Source organism: Pleurodeles waltl, chromosome 7 (assembly GCF_031143425.1).
Source record: "Pleurodeles waltl isolate 20211129_DDA chromosome 7, aPleWal1.hap1.20221129, whole genome shotgun sequence".
Lineage (NCBI taxonomy): Eukaryota > Metazoa > Chordata > Amphibia > Caudata > Salamandridae > Pleurodeles > Pleurodeles waltl.
In genome coordinates this window covers 758,263,846-758,278,833 of record NC_090446.1, presented here as the reverse complement: position 1 = coordinate 758,278,833, position 14,988 = coordinate 758,263,846, and the positions used below count along the sequence as shown (strand labels likewise).

The 14,988-nt window shown below is 44.2% G+C and overlaps 1 protein-coding gene across 7 annotated transcripts in view; it reads right to left on the bottom strand.

Annotated features, from left to right (window-relative positions):
* Positions 1–14,988, bottom strand: part of MACROH2A1 (macroH2A.1 histone) — a 254,157-nt gene that overhangs the window by 13,357 nt on the left and 225,812 nt on the right. For all 7 annotated transcript variants that reach the window (XM_069199232.1, XM_069199237.1, XM_069199236.1 and 4 more), the window contains one exon: positions 11,864–12,038. In XM_069199232.1, the coding sequence (XP_069055333.1) occupies positions 11,864–12,038 (175 nt within the window). The remainder of the gene's footprint in view (positions 1–11,863; positions 12,039–14,988) is intronic.

Here is a 14,988-nt window from a genome sequence, read left to right as displayed (position 1 = left end):
TAAAAGTATACAGCGGTGCTACACTTGTTTGCACATACAATTTTCAACGTAGTAAAAACTGAACTAATCCAGTTCCCTCTTATGTATCAGTTTATGCAAAAGAAATAGCAGACGATAATTCATGAAGTACTGGCAAAACCAAATAACGTGGCCTAACCGGATATACTAAAAAAAACAGTGGCGTTTTTCCAGATACGCTCAAAGAATTTAATAGCGGAGTATTAGTCCAGCTGAGGAAGCCTTCTTTCATGCCACTTTCCTTAAGCTGACAAGGTATTTTATTAAAAAACACACGTCAGTTTCTCTGCAGTTTACGGTTTATTTGGCACAATATGATTTACTGACTGATCTACTGGTATTTACAACTGCATTAGAATAAAAGAAGCACATGGAAAAATCCTAATTTAATTGAATTGTCTGGAAGAGAGACTGGTAACGCAATAGTGGTGTGTGTATGGGGACCATGGAAAAAGAGGACTGAAGGTCTTACCCGTACACTTTGACTACTTTGCATCTAACTACATGTAGGCATGCATTCAGGCTCATTGGTACTGCTGTAAGGAATAAAAGAATATTTCTTATAATGCAACCATACAAAACCAGTATTATCCACACTCAGGGAACATCCACACACCAGGAGGGGGAATGACCCGCTCATTTTCAATACAAAAAATTACAGTACTATTAAATTGCAAAGCAAGGTAAGTTAACGTAATTGAGGAAGGAGCAATGACTTGTACATCGGAAAGCAATAAAGGCTGCGGACCTTTCAGACAGGTGGAGACCCACGAGTATAGGCCTGGCAGCAGCAGTTAATCATTGGTCGCGTTGCTACAGAGGGCAGACCTCATGCTATAGATTTAAACAGTCCAATTTGTTGGTCTTCAGCCTAAAGTATTTCTCCTCTAAAAATAAGTTATGTGCCTTGCGAAACTCAGGAGAATGAGAAGAGAGACGGAGACAGAAAGTACAAGGTTCTCTTATCTGTAGGGTGTTTCCACATGTTTCACTGCTGTTTTCTGCATTGCATGCTACTTCTCTTTTCTTTTTTTCTTTATGGTCTCTTTTCGTGTCACTCCATATAGTTTGTTCAGATTACAGTCTAGGCCAATGTAAAGGGCCTTTTACTTATTTACTCTCAGATTTTAGTAATTTGTGTTTCTTCCTAATGAGTCTTCTTGTATACAAAATGAGTAACAACCATGGTAAGTAAATTAGCTCTTTGACCTCTATAATTAATTAATAAAACCTGCAAACATAATATAAACACATACTTACAACACATAAAGAATGAGAGATTTGAAAGACATTAAAAAAGCTAGGTCCATGTAGTTTTCCAATCCCTAAAACTGATGTTACCAATCTATCACTCAATATTGTCTATGACATACTGCCTAGGCAGAAGGAAAATGGAAAAAAAAAACAATCACGTTACCTTGTGTCAACTATCTATCTTTTTATTTATTCTATTTTCGGTGTTTTTTTTGTCAAGTTGCAATTCAATATAATTGCGAAATTAACACTGCTGTATTCTAACAGTTTTCCTGCTATTCACTTTCACCTTACTGTTGCACTGACCTTTCTCGTGCCTCTAAATAGCAGTGTTCACAGGCCTGATGTGGGTGTGCCATGGACATGGTGCAACATGTATGAGGTGCATGTGCGTGCAGCGCTGGGAGTGGAACTAGACAACCAGCCTGACACGCTGTTACTGGGGCCAAGGGCTGTGCACCGAGGCCTAGAGTTCAAACACTGCAGAACACAGTCATCCACTCTCAGTCTGCATGCTCTCGCCCATAGTCTGTCCATCTATAAGGATTCTGAGGCTGCAGCCGTAATTCGAGCAAGGCTATTCTAGCCCACACCGTCCATGCCAGGTTAGTGCGCAGTGCGAACTTCCAGAGACGGTGCACCTTTAAGGTCCCCTGCATCATTGGGCCATCTCAGTCTGATCCTCAGTGGATGCAATCCTCTGTAATATCTGCGACATGACGAACCACTGTCACTTATACACAGTGAGAGTGTCCAGGCCCTGTCCCCACGAATATGCAATGACTGCGTGCACTGGAATAGTCTACCATTTCAGGAAGTCGGAAGATTCGTCACCACCTGCACACAATGAAGAACTCTTGGTCCCAATACATTAGATCCCACAATCAGGACCTTGCTACTGCCAAGTGCACAAGACAAGAAGAGACCCGACAGTGGGTTGAACGCCAAGTACAGTAAGGTTAAATGCACATTTTGTGAGAGGACATAAAGACTGTACCAGCAAGGCTTACACTTGGTCGCGCAAACCTTTCACGGCATGTGCATCCCACATGGAGGACTCTAGCTGTGAAGCCTTAGATAACGGAACCAGTTGAATATGCGAATGAACCAAGCAATGGTTTGTTGAAGATCAACCATTCACTGTGGCCAAGCACTGTGGCTATTGTGGAGGAGTGCTGTAGCATAAAGCCTGCCAAGAGAAAGGAAAAACGTGCTCACTGTCTAAGCATGAGGCAAACCTTCCCACTTTGCTAAAGTTTGCGTGTCATCTAGCCACCGACCAGTGACCAAGAGGCATGCAAGCACTCCCTACAAAGTCATCAATCAAGTGCATGACATTGTGAGCCATGATCTGCGCAATGAGGCCGATTTGGATGACAAGACTCAGTAATGCCATGCCCATTTACTATGCACAAAGAAGGCCCAAAACAATGTAACTTACTGGGCCCACCTCAAATATGGGTTAGGCATTGTCTCTCTCATTGACACCGGGCCACAGTCCGCATGATGGCATGGCCAGTATACTGAAAATTGAGCCCTGACCCAATGCTTATAAACACTCAAGCCAGAGTTTAATCATAGGGCAGGTTGGTCCAATTTAAACTTGCTGGCACCTTAATTCTTTGTGATGCGCACCAATGGAAGGAACCTCATTAGCTTCAAGCAACTCAATCACTTCGCAACTAATTGCTTTCTGATTCAAGGTGCAGGAGTGCACCCGGGAAAGAACATGAGAGGAATATGATGCCATTTTTAAGGCAGTGACCATCTTCAAAGCAAAAGTATTAAGTGACACAGTGACTAATCAACACAACCCGTCAGGCACAGATATCAAAGAATCCTGTTGCAAGTAGGTAGATAAGCTGAAATGAAGGCCTCAAGTTAGCAGTCAGTTAACACTCAGTCCAAGTAGGGACCCTCACTCTAGTCAGGTAAGGAGTCACACTCCCAAGATAATCCCTGTTCACCCCCTTTGTAGCTTGGCACGAGCAGTCAGGCTTAACCCAGAGGCAATGTGTTAAGTATTTGTAGCACACACAGTAACACAATGAAAACACTACAAATGGACATCACTCCAGTACATAAAAATAACTATTTATCCAAGTAAAACAAGACCAAAATGACAAAAATCCAACATACACAAGCAAAGATATTAATTTTAAAAGATTAAATCCCAATAAAGGGCTTAGAAACACCAAAGTTCCAACCGGAGCTATCACGGCATTGTGACGGAGTCGTTCCCAACAATCGTGAGGGAATGCGGCACGGATCAAGGAGTACAGTACCTTCGAAATCAGGCAGAATCAAAGACGTGGCACAGAGTCGGGGAAGTGAAGTCGATGGAGACGGTGCAGCGTTGTATCATTACTGCTACGCAGGAGAAGCGAGGTGTCAGTTTCTTACGAAGGCAGCAGAGGTGAGGCGACATCGTTGTCGAGGCGTCAGTTCCTTACGGTCCAGCAGGGGTCGATGAGTCCAATGGGTCAAGATGCGATGAGGCGACCTCTCTGGGTCACAGTAACAAAAGTGCCGCAACAGAGTTGGGTGTCATGGACGTCGGTGGCACAGCACTCGGCACTCACAATGTCACAGAACAATCGCTGCTGCGGCATTGGGCCTGCAGTGTTGGTCACGATCGTTGCTCTTGAGCATGGACCGCTGCTTAGGGTGCAAGCAGCAGCGAAAAGTCGGGCAGTGGTGCCTGTTCTTGAGTCGTCCGGAGATGAGGTGCCTGTCTCTTCTTGTTTTATGCCAAATTTCACTCTCAAGGGAATAGGAAATGGAGTGGGCACCTTTTGGCAGGTCAGGGTCCTCAGCATGAGAACCCCGGGGCTGGCAGGTGAAGTCTTTCATGTCCCTGAGTTTTTTTTTTTTTTTTTTTACAGGAGGCAAACTCAGCCCAAGCCCTTGGAGAAACTTCACAAGCAGGATACACAGCAAAGTCCAGTCTTTGTCCTCCCCAAAGCAGAAGCAGCAACTGCAGGCCAACCCACCAGCAAAGCACACATGTAGGAAGCTGGCTCTGTATATACTATATCAAAATGAGATATAGTGTGCACAGAGTCCAGGGGTTCCCCAAGAGGCTTGACGGAGGCAATAATAGATAATACTAATGCTCTATTTGTGGCAGAGTGGTCGAGCAGTTAGGCTACATGCAAGCAATAAGTGAAAACACACACTCAATGACTTAACTATAGACCAATAGGTTTTTTATATAGATAAATATTCTTTCTTAAATTATTTCTAGAACCACAAGATTCATTCAGCAGGTAAGTACATTAAATGAAATGTACTTTGCATAGTAATACTTAGAACTTTGAATGGAATCAACAATGTACACAGTTTTCCTTAAAATGGCAAAAAGCTATTTTAAAAGTGGACACTGCAATTTTCAACAGTTCCTGGGGAAGGTAAGTAAAGTACAGTTTTTGAGGTAAATAAACTTACGGGTTCAGTCTCCGGGGCATGGGTAGCTCACTGTTTGGGGTTCAAGATATCCCCAAACACCCAGCACCAGTAACACAGGGCCGGTTAGGTGCAGAGGTCAAACAGGTTCCAAAATAACATGGGCGCCTCTGGAGACAGGGTGCACTCCGGTTCCAGTCTGCTTGCAGGTAAGTACCCACGTCGTCGGAGGGCAGACCAGGGGGCTTAGAGTAGCACTGGAAGGGTCGCAAGTAGGCACCAAACACGCACCTTCAGCGGCATTGGGGCAGCCGGGTGCAGGGTGCAAACAGGGAGTCAAGTTCCCAATGGAACTTAATGGGTGGACCAGGGGGTCACTTAGGTGCTGCAGGCAAGGCACATGGGGGCTTCTCGGGCAAGCCACCGACTAGGCAGGGAGGAGGGCTGCCTGCTGGTCACTTCTGCACCAGTGGTCGGTTTGGGGACTGCGGGTGCAGTGCTTCTCCAGGTGTCGGATATCTTTGTCCCGGGCAGTCCCGGTCAAGGGGATCCTCTGGATTCCCTCTGCAGGCGTTGTCATGGAGGGGTGGAGAGGTCAGCCCAGGGTGGACACTTGGACAGGATCGCCTGGGGATCCTCTCTGGCTGGTTGGTTCTGGACACAGGCCAGGGGTGTCGGGTGCAGAGCAGTTTGGACGCACACTTTTGGAGTGAGGTGGGAGTCCCTTTAAGGATGTTTTTTTTTTTCTTCTTGTTGGACAGGTCTGCTGTCCACTGGAGTTTCTTGGTCCTCGGTGATGCAGGCAGTCCCCTGGAGGCTTTTCAGGGGTCGCTGGTCCTGCCGAACACGTTGCTTCTTCTTTTGCAGCTTTTTGAAGTAGGAGATGGGCCTGTAGGGCTGGGCCTGTGTCAGTTGTTTTCTCCTCTTTTCTTCGGGGTTTTCAGCTGAGCTGTCCTTCTTCTTTTCTTGAGGTCGTCAGGAATCGGACTAGCTTGGTCCAGAGAGCCCTTAAACACAAGATATAGGGGCGTTTTAGGGGGCAGGGGGAAGTAGCAAATGGATACTGCCCTGAGGGTGGCTACACCTGCCTTGTGCTCACTCCCTTTGGGGAGGGGAGCACATTCCTGTCCCTATTAGTCCCTGTCCTCCAAATCAAGATGGAGGATCTGCAAGGAGGGGGTCACTTCAGCTCTGAACACCTTAGGAGTGGCCCTGGGTGAGGTGGTGACTCCTTGTTTTTAATAAATTATCCCTCTGGATTTGCCGCCATGAGTGGGGCTTTGTCCAGGGGCTGGGAATCTCCTCTACATGGAGTGCCCTGGGGCATTGTAACACGAAGCCTGAGCCTTTGAGGCTCACCGCTAGGTGTTACAATTCCTGCAGGTGGGAGGTGTGAAACACCTCCACCCAGTGCAGGCTTTGTTTCCGGCCCCAGAGAGCACAAAGGCTCTCACCCCAGGGGTCAGAAACTCATCTCTCAGTGGCAGGCTGGCACAGACCATCCAGTCCTGCACTGAAGGATTGGGTGAAATACAGGGGGCATCTCTAAGATGCCCTATGTGTGAATTTTTTAATAAATACAACACTGGCATCATTGTGGGTTTATTATTCTGAGAAGTTTGATACCAAACTTCGGAGTATTCAGTGTAACCATTATGGAACTGTGGAGTTCGTTTTGACAAACTCCCAGACTATATACTTAATATGGCCAACCTATACTTACAATGTCTAAGAATGGACTTGGACACTGCAGGGGCATATTGACCATGCAGCTATGCCTTCACTTCTGGTATAGTGCACCCTGCCCTAGGGCTTTAAGGCTTGCTATAGGGGTGACTTACCTATGCCACAGGCAGTGTTGTGTGCATGGCACCCCAAAGGGTATGCCCTGTCGACTTTATCTTTTTCTCCCCACCAACACACACAATCGGCAATGGCAGTGTGCATGTGTTAGGGTGGCACAACACATGCTGCGGCCCTTAGGGACCTTCCCTGGTCACAACTTTTATAAGGGACTGTGTGCCAGGGGGGCGCCAATAGTGGAAACAATGGTAAATGTTTTGTGAAAGAACACTGGTGCTGGGGCCTGGTTAGCAGGGTCCCAGCAGACACTCAGTCAAGTCAGCATCAATATCTGGCTAAAAGTGTGGAGGGGGGTAGCTGCAACAAGGGCCATTTTCCTACAACTCACTTCAAAGGGGCAGTACTCCTCCTTACAGCTATTCACCTCTTCTCCTTGGCAGTCTCCTCTTGATCCAGAAGTGTTCTAAAAGTCTGGGGATTTGGGTTCAATACTTAGACCCATTTCTGCCTTTGAAGAAGGCAAACTTCAAAGGAAAGTCTTCGTAGTGCACAAGACCCTGCCTTTACTGACCTGGTACCAGAAACACTCTAGGAGGTTGGAGACTGCATTGTGTAAGGACAGACACAGCCCTATTGAGGTGCAAGTGTCAGTTCCTCCCACCACTCTAGTCCAGGAAGACCGATCAGGACATGCAAGGATCACCTCAGCTCCCTTTGTGTGACTGTCTAGAGTAAATTCACAACCAGCCCAACTATCATCCTGACCCAGTAGTGTATTCCACAGCCAAGCAAAGGCACAGCATGTTTAAGCAAGAAAATGCCCACTTTCTAAAAGTGGCATTTTCAAAACCACAAGTCTAAAAGTTCAGAGACCCTAAACTCCATATCTCTACCTGCTCCCAATGGGCAATTAGGCTTATGAGATATTTCAAGGCAATCCCCATGTTAACCTATTGGAGAGATTGGCCTTACAGTAGTGAAAAACAACCTGATTAGTATTTCATTATCAGGACATGTAAAAAACACAAGTTCATGTCCTACCTTTCAAACACACTGCACCCTGCCCCTGGGGCTACCGGGGGCCTACGTTAGGGGTGCCTTACATGTATTAAAAGGGAGGGTTTGGGCCTGGCAAGTAGATGCTTTTGCCAGGTCGACATGGTAGTTTAAAACTGCGCACACAGACACTGCAATGGCAGGTCTGAGACATGTTTACAGGGCTACTCATGTGGGTGGCACAACCAGTGCTGCAGGCCCTTTAGTGGCATTTGATTTACAGGCCCTGGCACACATGGTGCACTATACTAGGGACTTACCAGTAAATTAAATATGTCAATCATTGATAACCAATTATAATCACAATTTACCCAGGGAGCACTTCCAATTTAGCATTGATCAGCAGTGGTAAAGTGTCTAGAGAACCAAAACCAGCAAAAACGAAATCAACCACACATTCAAAAAATATAGGAAACAGCGGCAAAAAGACAGGGAAAAGCACGCCAAGGAGGCCAGGTCTAACAGTGAAAGCTGGAAGAAGGAGGAATCATTGAGAAGGTTGAGGGGCCCACCCATCTGTTAAGCCAATCCTGACTGCCCACAAACTGAAGGTGAAGAACAAAAATGTGTAGATAAAAAGGTACCTAACAGAGCGAGTAAAAAGGTGCACCATATAATACCAACCAATAATGATAGCATCACGGAAGTCAATCGTGCAAAATGGTTCTCAATAATTGATTTCAAACCTGTATACTACCACCTGCATCTATTCAAGTCATCAGGATTTATAACCACTTTTAGCCAGCATGTAAAATCGAGAAGGTATAATCATCTCTATTTCAGCATCTCCAACGCTGCTCAGGTGTTTAAAAAAAAAAATCCTCCAAGAAGACTTGCCCATCCTTTGTGGAGTAATCCATGTTTGTGATGGCATGCTGGTGTATACAGTGTCCCTGAAGAATATCACAATTACATCAGGGTAGTACAGTCCTGTGTCCAAGTGTGTGACCTCAGACTGCACCGTAGCAAATGCAGATTTCTGAAGCAAGAGGTGGCAAAACTAATCTCCTGAGAGCTGATGCCACAAAGTCCTGTTCAGAACAACAACAAAAATTAATTTAATTACATGAAAGAAGCCCTCTCGTCTGAAATGAGCATGAAATTATGTGACCCTGCAAAACCAACCAAGATTGTGGTCAATGCCAGTCCTACCGGCCATCAGGTAGTATTGCTTCAGAAGAAGCCGAATAATCAAGAATCTAAGTTATGCCTTCACCGAAACTAAACAACTGTATTCTCACATAGAGAAAAAGAACATAGCAATCCTTTGGGAGTGCTTGCATTTCCAAGTGAGTATAAGGAAAATACTTTAGTCTTCACAGATCACAAGCTGTTGATACCTCTGTTCCTAGTGTCTGTATCCAAACGCCCTCTATGAATAAAAAAATGGATACTGCAATTACAAAAATACTCCTTTAAAGTCACCTATAACCTAGAAAAGGGAAACTCATCTGACTACCTCTTACACCTTTGCAACAGGTGATGAATGAGGAGTCAACACAAGCTAAGGAGAAGGATGAGTACGTCCACCTTACAAGTGACTTCCAACCACAACCTCGAACGCTGAGCTAATATCAGCCATGGCCACCGCAACAACGGTTTGACCCTTGCAAAGGATGTGACCCACACCAACAGCTGAAAATCCATCTTACATAGCGCTAACCATGATGATCTCTTGAATCCCCATTCTGAGGTTACTTTCACTCAATTTCCCAGCTGTGTTTAATTGGGGGTGATTTCTGTACTACAAGTATGTTGCGGTTCAGGAACTTGAAGAAACGAAGTAGGTGCGAAAAATTCGTTTATTTGAAGAGAAAAACAGGAACCACTCACAACGCGTATTGTTGGCTCCTAGCCAAACTCCGATCTCACACCCCACGAGCTAACCATTCCACCACCCCTAACCCTCCATTCCACATTCTAATTACACACTATACATAACATACCATCTCTCCCCTTTTTTTAAAAAATAAACAACACTAAAAAAAAAACTAAAAAAAATAATCTAACTATTAAAAATATAAATTGGAAAAATTTCTGAGAACACTCCAGATTAGAGAGACTTAAACCAGAAAATATCACTCATCAGACCTCAGCTTCCATGGTAAAAACTTTTCCCGGGAAGATCTACGCAGACACCCTTCCGCAAAATTCGTAGCTGACCTTTGAGTACTAGACTTATCCAAATTTTGGACATGTACCCTAGAATTTCCACTACGACCACTTTTACACTCCTCACCACTATCACACTGACCACTAGCACTTGAAGAAGGGTCCTCGGATACCTTTACATTCTTTGACACATTCCACCACTGACCACCATCAACCATGATCGCACTCCCACACACTTTTCTCACCCTAACAGGTTTACTGAAACTAGCATCGCCTTTTTTAACAAACATACTTTTTTTTATACACACTAAGTCTCCGGGGCAAAACACATGCAACTTAGTGGCTTTGATCGCATCATATCTCTTCTTCATGCGTTGCTGTCCTGACTCCACATTTTCCCAACTGACCCCACCCTTCTTTACACTCATTCCTTTATTTTTCAATGAACTTGCTAACCAAGATGGGAACAAAGTGGAGGTTGGTTTGCGATCTCTTAACTCTTCAAAAGGAGACACATTAGTCAAAGAATGAGGTGTGGAACGATAAACCCACAACATGGTGATAACCGCCTCTTGGATGTCATAATTATTGTGTCTAGCCAATTTTATGCAATACCCAACAACCCTATTCATTCTTTCGACTAAACCATTGGTTTAGGGATGATATAATGAGCTTTTCAAATGTCTAATGTCAGATTGCTGTAAAAAGAATTCCATTTCAGAATTAACAAATGGTACCCCATTGTCAGAAATAATGGTATTCGGGAAACCCTAGCGCATAAAAACCTCTTTAAGAAAATTGACCGCATTGGTCGCTGACGGAGCAGCACAAAAATAAACCTCTGGCCATCTGCTGTGATAATCCATGAGAACAAAAGCATAACGCAAATTGTGAGGGAGAAAATTAAATGGCCCAATCATGTCAATACCATGCTTCGACCAAGGTCTTTCGGAACCTGAATAGGGTGCAAGGGCGGCGTACATACTTTCAGTCCCTTCTCAGCAGAATTGCTCGCGGGGGTGGAATGAGGAATGGTTAGCTCGTGGGATGTGAGATCGGCGAGTAGACAGACGCGCGCACACTCTCTTCTCGCGCTCGTTGCTTGCAGTGCGTGCTAGAATGCTGCTTGGCGTACATGCCAGCGGTAAAAAAACAAATATGCCAAAAATAAAGAAATTCGACCTCCAAGACCTCTGATGAAACCGAGGGCAGAATCACAGCCTTCCGCAAGTGAAATGTCTTCACCTCTGTTGACCGAGACAGGAAAACACTCTGAAGGCTCGCGTAGGTTCCTAGGTGGCTCCGGTAGTACCAACCGCTCATCGCCAAAATTATTTTGCGGTTCAGGAACTTGACGAAACGAAGTAGGTGCGAAAAATACATTTATTTGAAGAGAAAAACAGGAGCCAACCACAACGCGTATTGTTGGCTCCTAGCCAACCGCCGATCTCACACACCACGAGCTAACTGTTCCACATTCCACCACCCCGAGCCCTGCATTCCAGATTCTAATTACACACTATACATAAAGTACAACTGAGATTTGGAGTTAGAAATATTCAGGAGCCATAACAGTAGGTTCATTTATGTTGCCTTATTTATTGGCGGATATTAGTTGATTTTCTTTCATTAGTCTGAAATTTGAACTTGAGTACTTCTATTTATGGCGTGAAGAAATATTAAACGAGTGCTATGAACCAATACATGAAAAGGAAGTTATTATTATGTGACACGCCTTTTCATCAGGATAACAACTTGGGATAAAAAAGACCTGAATAACTTTATTGGGAGACTAATAGGATGGCATAAAAATCCAGAAGGGTGAAGGAAAGTTATAAGTTATGGGTAAGAATTATGGTAAGAGTGCAATAAAAAAATAATGGAAGGAATTATGTTAAAAGATAAATGGAAATGTTAAAGCAATGGAGGATTACAAGGGATAAATTTAAAAAACATAATAGTAAAACTAGACATGTCCACGTATTAAGGGTAAAAGAAAAAGGCAAAAGGTTTAGGTTAAAGAAAGGCAGTGGGATAAAATGGGCCAATGTGGATACATAAAAAAAAAATAGTAATTTCGAGATTTAGCTCAGATTTCAAAGACTAAGACCTCATGATTAATGTGAAAATAATGTAATACGTAGAAACCAAGATTAACCAACTTGATTAGATTACTCAAAAAATTACACAACAACCATAATTATTACTATATTACCTGCCACTCCCGATTGAGGGGAAGGCCACAGACTTCAGCTTCTTCTCGTCCGCAAGAGCCAAGCAATTCTTCACAGTTTTCTCGAGAAGTTCCTCACATTTATCTGATCCCCATCCTGGACTGTTACAGTGGATGACAAACTTGGATGGTAACCCGTGGCCAGCACTGATGGCAGCTAAGGATAAACAGCACAGAAAAACAGCATTAAAGCAGTGAAAAGGAAATATACATTAAAATGGATTTTAAATAGATATCATGAACCATGCTTTCCCAAATGATGCCACGTTAAGAAATTGGGGGCAGAAGCACTCCAGCAATACATTCCTAAATTGTCACACAGCAGAGAGCTTAATACAGAAGGGCTCAAAAGGTTTTTAAACCCCAGGGCACTCCATATGACAGAGGGGCTCAGGATGTAAGTACTGCCCCTTCTGTAATGGGGATCACACAGGAGCACATTCTGCTTCAAACAACCCCAGGCATAACGCTCTAAGCAAGTCTTCACCCAAGCCCACTCTATATTATCAATTAGTGGACAGGGGCAAATAAGCACACAGATGATGCACTAAATATGCACTAGATAAGAAGTAGCACAAGCCTAGAATACCCCCTGAGGGGACATTGTTGCAGAGTAGCATAGTCCCAGAGACCCTCCCCGCCAGGAATCTCTCCAACGGCAGAGGAATCCCTGCCCCATATGTAAAGTTCAGTCCAATTCAAAGCTGACGTCTTCCCAGTGCTGGCACGTATTTGCACCTTCACTGTTGCAAATACATTTTATCTGTGATATTATCTGCCCCAATCTGTACCAGGTACACCAAACAGTGCGCCATTTTACATCAACACAGGTGAGATTTATTCGAAGGAGATATAAATATGATTAAATCCAATTAATGGACATCATCCAACTTGGCAGTGATATATATTCTTCTAGTACAATGTTGAGTTCAAACGCCCAAGAGGCTTTTGATAGTTTCAACTAGGAATACTAAATGAACTAATGGTATTTGTTTTGTAATGCACTTCACCCTTCTACATATGTTCAACTACAACCATACAAATTAATGATGTAAAATATGACTGACTTAGAATGGACACGAAACCTAGACAAGGATGTTTTACTGTCTCTTCTCCTTTTGTAGTAGCACTTGAACCACTAAGAATAAAAAAAAAACAGAGTGCCAAAATAAAGGGAATTTAAATGAGAACCATATGTTGAAAATTATTAGTTTTCACTGATTACTTTTTGCTGGTGCCTTGCTCTTTAGATTTTTACGCTACCACATTCTGGAAAAATAATAAATAGATTTGGAGCATACTCAAATTCACCCAAGTCAAATGGTCTGCTGCATTTATCAGTGACTGACCAAGCTTTTTTGCCACAATCTGAATTAATTAGGGATCCTCTGAGGTTCTTGAGTATTGGTATGGTAGTGCTACGTACAAACTAGCCCCTGTACACATTCAAAGTTTGTCTACCAAAACAAGAAATGGCATACTTTGCCAGAAGAAATTTGGCATGCCTCACTGTGTGAAACTCAGTACCTTTAAAATGTGCTTACAGACAACATTTCAATGGGTGTAATTATATATTTCAATCATTACCCTAACATAAAACATTTACCTGCAGATGTCCTTCCTTTAAATAGATACCCAAGCAATACCATCCCTGGAAGTGGGTCTGAGAGCCAGTTTCAAATGAGAAAGTCCTGTAGGACTGAACAGGTAAAGTCCATGTTGCTGCCTGGCAGATAAGGAGGACCAGAACTCTGCGTGTGAATACAGTGGTCACAGCTCTGCTAGAATGAGCTCACAAGCCTTCAGGAGATTGATTTTTGCCATTGCGCAGCAGATCTTGACGCAGAGTATGACCCGAGAGATGGTTTGCTTCTGCTCCACTTAACCTTTCTTTGCAACCACATACCCCACGAAGAGTTGGTCATTCACCTGGAACTCACGGGTACTATGAAGATAGAACGCCAATGCTCTTTTTGGGTCTGGGAGGCGGAGTCTCTCCTTTTCCTTAGAAGGATGTAGTGGTGCGTAAAATGATTGGCCTACATGAAAGGGTGTGACCACTTTTGGCAGAAAGGAGGCCCTTGTGTGAAGCACCAGTTTGTCAGGATATAAAGAGAGGTAATGCGGCTTAGATGACACAGCCTGCAGCTCACTCACACGATGGGGAGATGTGATTGGTGCAAGGAAGGCTGCTTTCAATGTGAGAAGCCTGAGGGGACAAAACTAATAGCCTGTAAGAGTGCTTAAAGCAGAGCCCTGCAATGGAAAGAATGAAAAATAAAACCTCAGAAAGAGGGGCAGAAAGGGGACCAAAAGACATTTCTGTGCACCATGCCACAAATTCTTTCCAATGGCAGGCCTATACCATTTTAATGGAGGGACGCCTGGCTGCCAAGATCACCTTACAGATTTCGGGAGGAAGGTCAAAAGCTGTCAACTGCTGCTGCTCAATCTTTAAACAAGGAGGCGGAAGTGGTAGGTTCGGATGAAGAGCCCTTCCCTACTTCTGCAACAGAAGATGCTCCTGAAGGGGGAGTCTGATCGGAGGATCGATGGCCATGCTCAGCAGCTCGGGATACCAGACCCTCTATGCCCAGCCTGGAGCCACAAGGATGACTTGGGCCCGGTCCTTCCTGATCTTCTTGAGAACTCTTGGCAGGAGTAGTATGGGCAGAAAGTACAGGATGTACAGGAGGCCTGAATTCCACTCGATAAGAAAAGTGTTTCTGAGTTAGAGCTGCCTTGGAATCTCCAGCACACAAAAACTGCTGACACTGCACGTTTTTTGCAGAGGCGAACAGACCTAACAATGGCTCACTTAACTGCTGAAAGAGACCTTGCACCACATCTGGGTGGAGAAGCTATATGTGATCTGCTAAACATGTTCAGCTGAGTTTGTCTTCTCTGGTGTTAAGAGAGCCCGCAAGGTGTTGAAACACCAACAATATGTCCTGCTATTCCAGCCATGTTCAGAGGTGCAGAGCCTATTGACAAGGAGTCCCCCAACCCGACACTGCCGTTTGTTGTAATACTACATGCCGTTGGTGCTGTGTATGAAAATCTTCACTAGCTTACCTTTTGTGGAGGGGAGAAAGTCTAGCAATGTT